Source organism: Mastomys coucha, unplaced genomic scaffold (genome assembly GCF_008632895.1).
Source record: "Mastomys coucha isolate ucsf_1 unplaced genomic scaffold, UCSF_Mcou_1 pScaffold15, whole genome shotgun sequence".
Lineage (NCBI taxonomy): Eukaryota > Metazoa > Chordata > Mammalia > Rodentia > Muridae > Mastomys > Mastomys coucha.
This window is the reverse complement of record NW_022196897.1, coordinates 131,584,442-131,599,131: the sequence shown is the minus strand read 5'-3', so window position 1 is coordinate 131,599,131 and position 14,690 is coordinate 131,584,442. Positions and strand designations below refer to the sequence as shown.

General features: G+C 40.3%; 1 protein-coding gene across 3 annotated transcripts in view; it reads left to right on the top strand.

The window, feature by feature from the left end:
• Ralgapa2 (Ral GTPase activating protein catalytic alpha subunit 2) overlaps window positions 1-14,690 on the top strand; it is a 285,753-nt gene that overhangs the window by 192,942 nt on the left and 78,121 nt on the right. For all 3 annotated transcript variants that reach the window (XM_031372139.1, XM_031372140.1, XM_031372141.1), the window contains 3 exons: window positions 3,807-3,930; window positions 4,805-4,960; window positions 11,021-11,179. In XM_031372139.1, coding sequence (XP_031227999.1) covers window positions 3,807-3,930; window positions 4,805-4,960; window positions 11,021-11,179 — 439 coding nt within the window. The remainder of the gene's footprint in view (window positions 1-3,806; window positions 3,931-4,804; window positions 4,961-11,020; window positions 11,180-14,690) is intronic.

The window sequence follows — 14,690 nt, the reverse complement described above, 5'->3', positions numbered from 1 at the left end:
TAATGCAGTCTAGGGGTCTTGATTGATTGTTTGTTTTTCTGTCAAAGAATTAAAGGGCTAGAAAATCTGCAGTGCAACAGGTAGCGGCAGAGAAACCTCAAGCACCGCAGACAGAATCAGCAGTTGAAGAAAGATGTTTCTTGGGGGTGAGGAACCATGCACATAGCAGACACACAGAGAAAAGGGCTCTCTGCGAAGCAGAGGAAGGACTTGGAAGGCAAAAATCTAGTGGGAGTCTGTCTACCTTCTGGTCTCTCACGAAGGACTCAGCAGATGATATCACATTAGGCTCACTTAGCTATATGCCCTTTCACTCTTTCAGAAGCATGTAGAACGAAGGTACACTAATTCATATCGACCATTTGTAGTAATCAAAATTCTTTACATTTTTTTCTACCTTCCCATATATCTTTCTCATCATTCATAGCTTCTTAGAGCCACACACATGTTGAAGCATGTACTGTTTTGTTTGTGCTTTCTGAGTGTTGGGAATGTGCGAGGGTGGCTGTTGTGAACCTGATTCCATCTGTAGAAGGTGGTGTGAGGGCCTTTCCTCCTGGTAACTCCAGTGCTCTGGAGAGTGGTAGACATTTTAGTATCAAGAAACAAAAGAAAATATACAGGTTTAGATGATTCATTTGTAGTTGTAATTGAAAGAAACCATCCTCAGGGCAGAGCCTGCAACACTGTTAGTACTTTAAATGTTTTCATTTCTTGATTCAAGTAAAGCTTAATTTGAATTTCAAAACCATTTAAAACTGTTTTAGACCCTGATAGTGCCATTCCTCCCTTCAGTCTACCCCTCCTTTCCCTAGGACTGAGACTGAGCCCTCTGGAAATTCCATGAGGGATTTCTGAAGGACTTGGGCACTTGCTTTACTCCCTCTGGTCCTTCAATGTTAAACAGTCATTTGGACCCCAAACCCAGCATTTCTAGCATATGCTGAATTATTTCCTGCTTCTCCAGTGTTAAGTGAATGCGCTGGTATCTTGTAATTGTAGCCAATTTGTTGAATGTTAATGCACTTTAGTTGCATGAGGTGCAATCGAATTAGCTCCCTGGGGTGCTGTTGCAGTAAAATATGGCTTTGGGTAGCTGATTGGCAATCTTCTGCCCTTTGATTAACCTTCACTTAAAACCCCAACTCCTGGACTTAAGTCTGGCATCTTGGCCTCTAAATGCACATCAATTTATTTAATGGGAAAGGATATTTTTCAAGATTGACTTTTAAAAACCTGAACTCCATCTGGGGCTCTTCACCTGTAGGGAAATCTGGCCTGTGCCATAGATTGGTCTAATCCCATACAAGAACACATCTTGTCCCTCAACTCTCAAGACATTTTTATTTATTCCTGGTATCAGTTTATATCACTGTTGTGGGGGCACAGTGCCTTTTTCACTTGTTTTAAGAAAAAGTAGTCTTGCAGCTAAGGTCTGTACACTGTGTGTGATGGCTATACATACAAACCACTGTGGGCTTTCTTGCCACTGTGTGGTGAAGGAAACTGTAAAGACATGTTTTCCTTTGTTTGGTTTTTAAAATCTGACAGCACAAGAAAACAGAACTCTTCTGGTCTATTCATAGTAATAAAGAAAAAAATGTGTTCTAAGGAGGAAGGCAACCTTGTTGATTTTATGTATATGTGTTCCTGAATTACCTGCTCCTTCATGCACTGGCTGTGCAGCTTGTAGATATGAAGTGCTGTTGATGTTGTAATTACCATTTCAAAAGCCTGGTGCTAATAAGGCCAGGCACACTGTCTGCATCCTAGCAGGCTCTCTGCAGTGCTAATATTTTGGAAGATGTGAAATTTGATGAATGTTTACAACTAAAGGTCACCTTTGCTCACACCCACATCAGTCAGTGCTCCTTCATTTGAGCTTAGCTTTTTGTGCTCCTACACTGAGTTAACGAGTGTTCAAGGACCTAGGATGGAATAGTCCTGGGCTTTAAAGATAAAACACTGATGTATTTCAGAGAAACTGAAGGTTGGGGGTTTTTTGTAAATGGAATGCTAAAGACTTTTTTATTTGTTTGTTTGTTTGTTTATCTATTTGGTTTTTCAAGACAGATTTCTCTGTGTATCCCTGGCTGTCCTGGAACTCATTCTGCAGACCAGGCTGGCCAAGAACTAGACTTTTAAGATGTAAAGATAGTTACATAGAGAAATCAAGTAACTATGCTTTCGTTCTTTTGTTGAATCCGCCTTTTAGTATGTCTATTACCATCATCTAAGCTGCCAAATTATTACAGTTCTTGTGATAATCCAGTCAGGTTGGAGAGGACCCTTCTTATTGTTCCCTGCCTTGTCTCTCAAGGCAGTAAATGATATCGCAGTTTCTACATTCCCTAAGATCTTGACTATAAAATTGTACACTCTCTGTAGGGTCCATCACCACCAAACAATACCTCCTCTTTACAGCATCTCTTTCCATTTCCTACATTGCTGCAGCATGTTGTTTGTTTATGTGTTCAAGTTGAGAGTTGTTCTTTTTATTCTTTTTCTGTAGTTTCTGATTTTTCTTCACGTATATTTGTTCCATGAGAGTGATGCAGGGGATGAGCAGCTAGCTAATGAATAGGAGAGACTACACCTTCTCCAGAGATTTACATAACATTTTAGTTTAGCTTCCATTAGCCTTGCTTAATAAGTAGAAAAATAACCATGAAGAAGGAAATATTTGAGAATTTGTTAAAATATGGAGTCCAGATCTACCAATTTGGATGTCTAATCATATTACAGTGTTGAGATTAAATAATTAGACAATAGAAACATTTCCGCATTGCTGAAGCAGTTGATGCTTTTTCCTATGCAGTGTTTTCATGATGTAATGCAAACGTGAGAAGGGTGGGGCTGCCCCGGAAGTGGGGGTCTAATTCTTTAACAACTGAGTCTAGAGTAGAATAAAGCTCTTAGATTGGTGCTGTCAAAGGAGTGGTTCTTGATTAAGCTTCATCTGAACAACAGTTGGGCTTTTTTTTCTCTAAACTATCACCAAGTAGCTTGATAGGGTAGACTCCAGTTATTTTAATACTTTACTAGCCATTTTACATTCAAATATGCCATCATGTATCTGGCCAGTTTAACAGAGACTTAGCTGAGCCCATACTATGCACCAAATACTTAAAAAAAATGGAGAGAGAGGTAGGAAGAAGGAAGAGAGAGAGATGAAAAGACAGGGCTCCTTTCTTTAAAGTGCATATCAGGGTTACATGATTTAACAGAAAACTACCACAAACCTATCGTGGAGCAAGAGATATACCCAAAAGTATTCAAAAGATTCCATGAAGAACAACTGTGCATAATCTACAGTATCCTCACAGTAGTCTGAACACATCCTTTCACAAAGAAATACCTAGGTGTTTTCCTTTCTCATAAAGTCGTAGCATGTCTCAAAGCTCTAATTGATACCTAGCCACAATACGTGTCTTCTTGGAATGCTTTAGAGGACAGTGTTCATCACCAACATGAAAGGAACATGGTGGATAATGTACTCTGGTAGCTACTGTTTTAGTGTCTCCAGTGTCTGGAATGTAGTCTCCTGTTTCTTTAACCTTGTGACTCCTTTTGGTCACCTCTGCAAAGCAAATGATACAGTAATAACACTGTTCTTATGGAGTGGGGCTTGCAGAATTCAAATAAGTTCTATGGTCAACCACCATAGAATAGTGTTACTGACCCTTAATGAGTTCCATTAGGAGTCATGCTGGCCATAACAGTAAAACAAAACTACACACACACACACACACACACACACACACACACACACACACTCTAACTCTTTTAAATTTAAATATTTATAGCCGCGAGACCCATAAGATCGCAGTGTTTTACATTGCTGAAGGGCAAGAAGACAAGTGTTCCATTCTAGCCAATGAAAGAGGAAGCCAAGCATATGAAGACTTTGTTGCTGGTCTTGGATGGGAGGTAATTAATTTCATTCATTATGTGGTTGCTGACTACCAGTATTTAAAGCAGATATGAGTTGTGTGTATGTTTGTAGTTATATCTTCATATTCAAATGTAGCATTCTTGGAGTTCTTGAAGACTGCACTGACCTTAAAATCTATTTGCTTCATTTTACTATTCTATGTGTGGATCTTCCCCTTAAAATCTTCCCCTTAGCTTTGCATAAGAACTGTATAGTCATATAGACCCAGGGCTGCAGTTTGTGACAAAAGAAGACAAGAGTGGCCACTGTGGGCCAGGGTGGGGGGAGGTTGAGAAAATAAGCCATAGCTTGCTAAAAGAAACTTGAAGGAGGACCTGGATAAAGTGAGGAGCTAGAACTAGAATGCCGTTGGCTGTCACTGCAGTTCCCTAATACACAAGTCCAGAATGACTGAGAAGGATTCAGGTTTCCTTACTGAACATAAACCTAAAGGAAAGCATATCCCTGGAGTCTGAAAAGTGGAATGGGTGGGAGAGGTGTATACGTGCGTGCGTGCGTGCGTGCGTGCGTGCGTGCGTGCGTGTGTTGGGTTTTGTGTCTTTGTGTCTGTCTGTGCTGTAGCACATCTGGGATCAGCCAGGTCCTTGCATGTGCCAGGTAAGCACTGAAGTGCTGAGGCAAGCCCTTCTTACATCTTGATAGTGGTTTTCACATAGCAGGGTTGCAGACCAGTTTTGGTTTTGATGTTCACTTCTTTCTTTAAAAATTAATTTTGTCTACCTTATATTTGTACTCAGAATGAAATATATTTAAATGAAAATTGTTCATTCTCTCAGTTCACACTCTTGCCTTAATGAATAAGCTTAGCTCACTCTAGACCCTCACCTTTTGCTCTGTAACATTCATCAGGTGGATCTCTCAACCCACTGTGGTTTTATGGGTGGTCTTCAGCGCAATGGCAGCACGGGACAGACGGCCCCTTACTATGCTACCTCGACCGTGGAAGTAATTTTCCACGTTTCCACTCGGATGCCATCAGATTCAGACGATTCGCTCACCAAAAAGGTAAGGGGCTTCTCCGGGACAGCATGTCACTGCACTCCTGTGGAAGTGAGGCTTTCTGGGTCTGGATGGTGACCAAGCCCTAGCAATACTCTTGAGGCTGCTTTCCCAGGGTTCAAAGTCAGTGTTGCTCTTCCTCTGGCTACAGTTGTAGTAAATCAAAAATACTAACTTAGCACAACCTTAAGGCCTAAGGTTAAAGACTAGGAAGAAAAAGAGTCTTTAGTGTGGCTCATGTTAATTACCTGAGAAACAATAATTTTACCTCGCAGATTGGCCATAATACATAATAGCCATTTTTTTCTTTTTTTTTCTTTTTTTTTTCTTTTTTTTTTTGGTTTTTCTGAGACAGGGTTTCTCTGTGTAGCCCTGGCTGTCCTGGAACTCACTCTGTAGACCAGGCTGACCTCGAACTCAGAAATCCGCCTGCTTCTGCCTCCCAAGTGCTGGGATTAAAGGCATGCGCTACCATTGCCTGGCTCATAATAACCAAAAAAAAAAAAAAAAGTGCTGGTAAGGCTCTAGGAAAGCATCCCCCATACCTCCTTCCCACAGCCCCCAGGGTTGCTAGGATGAGCTGCCAGTGTTTGGCAGAATGACCCTACCTGCAGATATGTTGCTGCCCAGATGTCCCACCTCAAATGCTATCCCTTTGCTCTTCCTGATGCTCCCAAAGGAAATCCACCAAAGAAGCAGGGCCTTGATCTCCTTGCCAGCCTATAGAATATTTACTTGAAAAAGCTTCTTTTTGGATGAGAAGCATATTAATAGGAGAAAAATGTAGTATGGTTAGAAAACCACCATCCTAAAGCAGCTCTGACATGTGCTTTCCCTGAGGGCTAGTGACACAGCCCTGTCACAGCCCACATTCCAACCCATTCTCCTCTAACAGCACAGATGTAAGGAACTGAGGACATGAAGGCTGTGGACACATTGGGAGTGTGGTGACATGGTTAGAGCTAAGGCCAGCCAAGGCTCAAGTGTGTGTCTTAATTGTTTTACCAACTTGTACCTCCAGTTTTCATGTATTAAATAAAATTGAAAATGGAGCCCATAGCACAGTACTGTTAAGTCAAGTAAGTGAGACAATGCCAGAAAAATTGTTCAGCCTGATACCTGGTAGGAACTCTCTGGCCATCAGCCCCTGTCATTGTCCACTGGTGTAATTGATTCTTTTTCCCCTGCCCCATTATCCAGATGATTGATATTAGCTCATAGGCCCTACTGTATCTGCTTCATTTCTTTTGTCTCCAGTTTTGCCTTTTCACTACTGTAGCCACAGATGTCTGGACTGCATGCATACATGATGAACAACAGTGCATGTGAGACATCATCAGAACTCGGGTCACAGACAATTTCCATAGTGATCAAGTGTCTCAGATGCATAAAGCACAATTTGCATTCAGAAATTGAGCAGCCTTTCACCAGCATAGCCCTCCATACTGGCTTGGCCTCCCTGGGCTGGGAACCTCACAGCTAGTGGGAGTGCTAGCCATGTGCTGGTTCCCACAGGTGTGAAGGAGCTGCCTGCCTGTCCAGCTTGGGTTTTGATGGCTGCAGTGCTCATAGAAAGGAGGACCCTGCTGTCTGGTAGCTCACTGGTATTCTAGAATCTGGAGTCGCTTTACCAAGGCCCCAGGCTTTATTCACATGTTTTATAAAACTTGGGGAACCTTGTAAATGTCTTCATGCTCTGCATATTATTCCCATATTCAATAATTTTTCATGATTGGCAATTATGCGTCGAAGACAGATTTACATATAAATAGTTTTGAAGTATTTCTTAAGTAGAAAGGCTTTTTATTTTGTTTTTATACTATTTTCTTGACATAATGCTGCTATAAATAATGTCCCAAGGCTTAGTCTGTATGGGAGATTCCCCACTGTAATATTCAAAAAGCAGCTGAAACCTTTTGCAGCTCTAAGATTTAGCATCATTAACGATAAACCCTCTTTACCAGGATGTCTCACAGTTAGGCAGAAAAAAAATCATTCACACAGCAGCAGCCCCCGGTTCCTTGACTTACTCCAGCTAAATTGTCCCTAACAGCTTAAAAATGAGCTGCAAAATTCTAAAGTGATTCATGCTCTGTTCTGCCCCTGTCATGGGGGGACTTTTTCAATTCTGCAATGCGGTTGCAACCCCATACTGAACTCTTGATCCTTCACTGCAGAAATTTGTTAGCTCTAGCTAGATTAGATTTTTCACAGCTAATCTAACTGCTGTAGGGGTTTGCAGAGTGGGGACAGAGCTGTGCTATTGGATTTGTCCAATTCATTTGACTCCAGGACTATAATTGCACTTATGTCTTACAAGGCTTTTATAGCCTCAGGCTGGCCAGCCACATGAAAAACAAATTGGCAGTGATACAGTAGAGTGAAAGGGGATGAAAGGCCCACATTATCAGTCTCTAAGCAGCTCTGTTCTGGCAGGAAGTTTCTTGGTTAATTTACAAATAAAACTTAGATTTTCGGATGGGCACACTGTCAGCTGAACAATGGGGATGTCAGGCCTGACTGTTACTTAGTAAAAGTAGCAGCCGGCCCGCTGAGGAGCTCAGATTCTTCTTCAGTCAAACAGACGACTCCTTCTGGAGCCAGCTGGCGATGTAATGCAATTAGTTGGGAAAGGAGGTCAGCCTATTAGGTGTGGACCATGACCAGTGTCACCAGTGGCGTGCAGGCGTGCAGCCTGGCAGCAGCAGGCAGAACAGCTTAGGCAGAGGAGCTTTAGAACTCTGTCAGTCAGGACTGAGGATAGCAGGACATGGGATTGATTTCTTGGGGCTCAAGAGCCTGTTTGTTCTGAGCATGGCGAGCCTTGAGGCCTTCTGGACCCTATTGCATAGTGGAAGTAGGAGCTAACGTGAATGCAGCTCCCTTCTAGGGAGGCACCGTCTCCTCCTAAAGTCACATACCTCCAGTCAAGTTGGCTTATCCCTGAGTAAGCCTGTGGGTGGGTTTTTAACCTACAGGCCTATAGTCAAAGTTCTGTAAAACTCACAAAGTGACATCTCTATTGAAATCACGTTTGAGTGCCATTTTAGGTTTCCAGGATATTCTTTTGTGCTCTGATTTGGGTGCTTTGTTGTGGGTAGTATGTCCACATCAGTTTCATTTGTTTTATGTCCTTGGGTTCATATCATAGGCACAAGAGGGTATACGTTTTGTATTTTGTTCCAGCTGTACCAGTCAGTTGGTCCCATGGCCTTAGCTCTTGGTTTTGTGGTTTAGTTAATTAAACTGTTAACATGTCCAGAAATCTAAGGTACATGACACTGAAAGCTGCTCTGAGTGAATATTACAAAAATAGTTCTTCCATAATTGCAGAATTGCCACAGTGGGAGAAAGGGTCAATTAGTGTGGATTGCTCTCCTAATGCTGGAGTTTTCTCAGAATACTGATGCAAATAAAATTAGGAGAGGTTTACTTGGGTTATGTAATTGAATAACACAATTTAGAAAGGGACAGAGCAACTGCAAAATTTCAGCAATCAGTGTATCATCTCAGAGTAAGTGCTGTACTCTGCCCTTGTAGATGAAAAGGAGAGACTGTTGGTATTAGATGTGGCATTGTGTGGTAGCTGCAAGGTCAAACAGTGTCTGTTAAGTGGATTGTCTCTGTTATGTTGGTTCTACCAACATCATAATGAGAAGGGTACAGAGTCGACTCTCTTTGGAAGAGGAAGGCTATAAGCTGAACTTGAGGGTAGCCCTACTTCTTACAGTTAGCTCGTAGTGCTCTAAATCCTTCCCAAAGTTTCAGTTAGATCTATTCCACATTGACCATAGAAAGCTGTCCATCTTGTCTCCTTGGCAATCCTAACTCGAATGTTGTCACTACAGAGGGACTGCATAGCAAAACACTGCTCCAAGGTCTTTGACCGTTGAGTTAGAAAGGAGAAAGGCAGCAGACAGGACTCGGTAGTGTCTCAGAGAAGAGTAGGGCTGGACTGTAACTCAGAGTAGCAGTGTAGAGCACTGTGCTTGCATAAGACTCTAGGTTCCATCATCAATACTGCTGAAAGGACAGAGGAGAAAAAAGTGGGACTTGAAGGGCCCCCTCAGCTGTGAGAGCTTGGTGCCTCAGAAAGAAAACAACGAAACTTTTGTGTTAGAGCTAGGTTGACTATACTTGGTTTTTCTTTTTTGCCAGCTACCTTTGGAACCTTTAATACTTGTATAAGATATAATTGAGTGAGGAGGAGGAGAAAGATGCTCTGGGTAATGTTTGCATTTACAAAAGTTGTTGACTCCGTTAAGTTGTTCTGGAACATTGTGGTTTGTGCTGGGCTCCCACAGGCGTGCCTTTCTGAAGCCCCTTTTCAGACCAGTTGACTCCTGCACCTTACTCCATATGAGCACAAAAGTACATATGCAGGTCTCTGTAAATAACTGATGTGTACAGTTACTTCCAGAAGTATAGATAGTGTAAAATAAGCAGGGACTGCAACAAACAGCTGCCTTTGAAACTTGATGACTAGAAAAGAGGCCATGTTGGGGTCACCTTGGGTATTCTCTATCATTAAATCTCATCTAAAAAATAATAATATCTATGCCTCATGTTTCAGATGTACACTATTCCAAAGTATCTTTTTGCTATGTTTTAAGATAAAACTAGAACATAAGCTCTGACATAACGTCAGTTTTATTATGGTTCTTTTAAGTTTGGTCCCTTGTTCTTGGTATTGGATGGCATTCCCTGCTCTGAGGCAGACACCTTACCCCTCAAGACTTCTGCCACACATGATAGCTTCAGAACTTTGGCTCAGGCCAATATTCTCATCACTGCATCTGTTCCCTTTAGTTATGCTTTATGCTCCTCAAATGATTTCTTTGCAGCTATGGCCAGGTTCAGTTGGTAGGCTCACCACATAGGCAGGTTATGTTCAGTGATGTTCTTACATCTAGCAAAGGCTTGCCCTTAAAGAGCTTGTAAGGATCTCTGGAGACCTTCCCAAGACCTTCTTGAAGACACCAAGAGTCTGTGGGTTTTTGGAGTTCATAGTCTCTTTATAAAATGTCAAAATAAGTGAGCTAAACTACTTGAGATATATCAGTAAAATAGCTTTTGATGTGAACTGAGATCAAGAATGTCCCACTGAATGCAGCCCAACACGAAACTGTAAATTTACTTATAGCAGTAAGAGATTGTGTGTGTGTGTGTGTGTGTGAGAGAGAGGGGGGGGGGAGAGAGAAAGAGAGAGAGATTGATTTTGTTTATTATAATTGATTGTATAGGTCTTAGTGTGTACATACTGTGACATTGAAATGCCACATACTCTATATAGGTTGGATGTCCCTGGCTTAGATAATCATGAGTGGAGGCCACTGTCTCTGGCCCTCTCTCTGGTGCTGTTCTGTACACTTGGCAGATAGAGCATTCCTGAGCAGACACTTCTAATAAGATGAGGTAAAGATGGAGTTACTCAAAGTCTGTAGGAAGGGTAGACATCATTTCATATGAGCACTTTGGACATCTTTAAATGTAGATGCTAGTATTCCCACCAAAGTTAAGTTTTAATTTAAATTAAATATATTTATTTCCTTAAAATATAATTTCTTACAGTCTTTATCTCAAAAATTTACCTCAGCACCAGTTTCTTACAAATTGTTAACAGTTGTGTTGGAGAAGCTTGTATTATCTTACTTTGTTATTTCTTAATAACCACTTGATTGGGAAGCTTAAAGTTTTAAAGCAATAACGACTAGAAAAAGTGATATCATTTTTTTGTTGAGAAACATACTCAGCACTATAGGATAGGACTGGTGTAGAAACAGAATTCTGGGTAAAAGAGACCTTAAAGATGTCTTCCTCCATCCCACTGGAATGTGCCCTCAGAGCTTCTGTCTGTGATCTTAGAACCAAACCTCCATCCTAGCAGATGGGCTGAGTTTTGCAGAATAGCACATTTTTGAATCCTGAGTAAGGCATCAGTGTTGTAGCCTGATTTGGACTAAAATACTTTTGGCCTCTGAGTTTTCTAATTCAATTTGTAAGCCACAGCCCCTCATAAACTGTTGTTAGCACCTCAGTTAATGAAGAGCCAATTTGCTATTGCAGCTCCGTCACCTGGGGAATGACGAGGTCCACATCGTCTGGTCTGAACACTCCAGGGACTACCGCAGGGGTATTATCCCAACAGCCTTTGGAGACGTTTCCATCATTATTTATCCAATGAAGAATCATATGTTCTTTATCACGATAACGAAGAAGCCTGAGGTATGCTTCCTCCATTGTTGCCCTGACCCCTTCATTTGCTATTGGATTCACAGTCCTCAAAAATCCTTTTGAATGTTACAAACATCTGAACTCTGTGTGCTAAATAGGAATTTAATATGAACTGTGATATTCAAAAGAACTCTCATCATGAGCACAAAATTCCATTTTGTGTTATTTGAAAATTATATTAGAAAAATGTATGGGTTTTTAAATAATTTTAATGTTTTACAATGTTATAATTTTAAGAATATTTTAATTTTTAACTGGGGCACATTATTAATAATAGTAAGAATTGATAGAACTCCATTATCACTTAGTTATTTGGGGAAAAACCATGGGTCTACAATCCAGCCCTGTCTGATAGATGAGCATTGGTCACTGAGCCCTGACTGGGGCTGATTGCAGTCAATCCTGAAGGACTCTGGACATGCCCACAAAGACACTGGTGCCCTGAAGCAAAGCCCACATGATGAGTATTAACAATCAGAGCACCTTGCTAGAGAATCAATTCAGCCATGTCAATTGGTATTGATCATGAAGCTGGCTGGAACAATCCAATGGTCTGTGTCCTGTGTACTAATCAGCTGCAGTTTCTGTCCTCATCATGCCTTTACTGGTATTTTAATGCTGCTGCTTTGTATTGACATATTTTGTTTTTAACTCATTAAGAAGAGTCTTCTTGGGTTTGAAATTAAATATATTAAGCATATGGGCCATTCTTTAAGGAAAAAAAAAAGACGTGTTTTCAGCCTGATAGTAAATATAATATTTATTTACATCTCAAAATCATTCTCCCGGAGGAGCTCAACATTATTCTGAAAATTGTTTTTAAACTTTAAAAAGAAGATCATGAGATTTGTTGTTCTAATTTGGGTTTCTAACCTAAAGTGTTATATTAGCATTAAACGAGCTAATAAGTGAAAAAGTGCTTCAGACATTGCCTGGCACCTGGGTAAAAAGCTGTTTCTGTGTTAGCCATTGTTGCAGTTATGGTTGCTATCAGGGTTTTTTTATGTATAGTTACAATCAGAGCAAAATCAGTAGAGTTCTGAGTTTAACGTATACATTAATTCTCCAATATCTAGGCTCTCTCTCACTCTAGGAACACCTCATAAAATAAAAGACAGAAGATGTCAGAATTTATAATAGACATTGTGCTCCTCTGATTCAGACCCCTGGGTATGGCAGGTTTTCAGTTTTGTGCTCTAAGTTAATGGCTCAGTGCTGACATCTGTGTTTGTCTATGAAGACAGAATTATGTATAAGAATTAAAGTGGTAATTTTAATCTTAAATAAGTAATAGATTTAGTAGTTTTAGCTTTCAAAATTTAAAAAAAAATATTTTATAGTGTGGAACTAGTTTTATTAGGTCATCTTCAGGATAGTCCTCTAAAATGTCAGAATGTCCTTAAAATGTCACCTTTATTTTTAAAGTGAATGAAGAACATGAAAAGCATTTCATTTCATTCTGCTGTGTCAAAAGTGACATTTCTCAACATAGCATAAGATGCATAAAAAGTTATTAATATACTTTTTAAATTTTCCTTCAAAATATGTTTGAATTTGAATAAACTTGGTCATCAATTCTGACAAGATGAATTCAGAAATTTGATTTCTTAATATTTTAACTCAAAAAAGCCTAAAAAGAAGAAGAGAATAATGGGAAACTGAAAACTTAGTGTTATCCCTACATTTAAAGTACAAACCATTACAATGTAATAAAATTAATCCAGACATTTCCAGGGCAAGTGTAGCTGACCTTTTGTTCACCAACCACTGACCCCAGGGTGAATGCGAGAGGCTCTGAGGGAAAGGCTGTTTGTTTGGCTTCAGTCCCTGGTATTTAAATTGCATTCCCTAATCAAATGAAAAGGCTGTCCTCTCTATCAGGTTACAGAATCCATGGCAACATTTGGCCTTTTATATCCATAATGTTAGCCTTTTTGTTTGCATCTAAGTAGAGACACCTGGAGCAATGCTAACATTAACCGATTTAGCATTAATAGCTTCATTATATAAGAATTTCTGATCAGATAGCTGTTACTTTTGTTATATTGCTTCAGCTTGTATTGTTGTCATTTTTTATCTCCTTGCTTGGCAACCAGGCAATGATTTGCAAATTTTTTTTGTCTTGATTAATTAAGCAATATAATTATCAGTAACCGTGATGCAGTCTTTGCTCAACAAAGCTTCTGAGAGAAAACAATGGTAAGTCTGTTAGTATGAATGCATTCCACGCGTCCCAGATGCATGAGGATATTATGGACAATGAGGGGAAAGGCCGCCTGTGAGCGAGGACAAAGGGTGCCACGCAGACTCGACACACTGCACATACCGCCAGGGACATGCTGCGGGCTCCCTGGGACACAGACGCCTCGTTAGATTACAGCTAGTCAGCAGAGATTAATTCTCAGCCATTTGGCGCAATAATTTACCCATTCCCCAGTCTTTTAACTAGTGTTTCTTACCGTGGAACTGAAGGCTCTGTACTCAAAGGTTTACTTAACCTTGTCCACTTTTAGGAATCTCCACCAAAATCATTAGTTTTCCTTACAGACTGTAGTAATCGGCTGCTTGAGTCGAAGAATATTCCTTTAGAAAACAGAATATGCGTATACTTCAGGGACTGCAGGTGAAGTCAGCAGTAATCTTTTACCACCTGTATATTTCATATGAACATAGTGTGACTCTGTGGCCAAATACATTTATTTTACTCACTTCTGGGCAGCCATACATCTCTAAGAATAATTTTAATCCCTTTTAGGAGGGGGAAAAAAACTCATCAGTATACAAAAGTCCTGCTCATTGGATAGAGTCATGCATATTCAAATTGCACTTTCATTCACTTGGCCTCATTAATAGCCTATGTGATAATGTGGGGCTATTTGTAATACAAGCTCACAGGCAGCATTACTTCCAAGTCCTTTGAAATTTAACATATTTCGCTTTTTCATTCCATACAACTCCCCTTAAATATACAAATTATGTGACTGGCAAAGTCCGCCCCTTCTTAATAATGCCCCACATTTGTAAAATGCTCCATTGAAGAAGCATGGTTGTGCTTGTGTGAGGGCACAAAACCCTCATGGCTGAGAAGAGAGTCTGCTCGCTTCACGAGCATTGTATTGAACCTCTGCCTTTTTTGTGCTTTGCAACATTATTTCATTGTTAAGTTGATTTTCAAATAAGTCCATTCCCATCTCAATAAATATTGACACAATACAATTTTGATCATAGAAAAGAGGTGCATAAGTATCAGACTTAAAAATTTTTTTGCCTACTTTTATCTGTCAGCCATTCATGAAAGAGTTGCCCACAAGACAGTGAATGACTTAAAAGGTATTCAAAGCCCTTTGCCTTGCCTTTTCTTAAGTTATCCTGACCATCCATAGGGTGCTGTTGAACCAGTATTTGGCTCTCTGGCAGCTTTGGAGTGTGTGGGATGGAGATGCATGAATGGATGCAGATGTATAGGAATGTATCCTTCTTCCTGGATATACCTAGCTCAGGA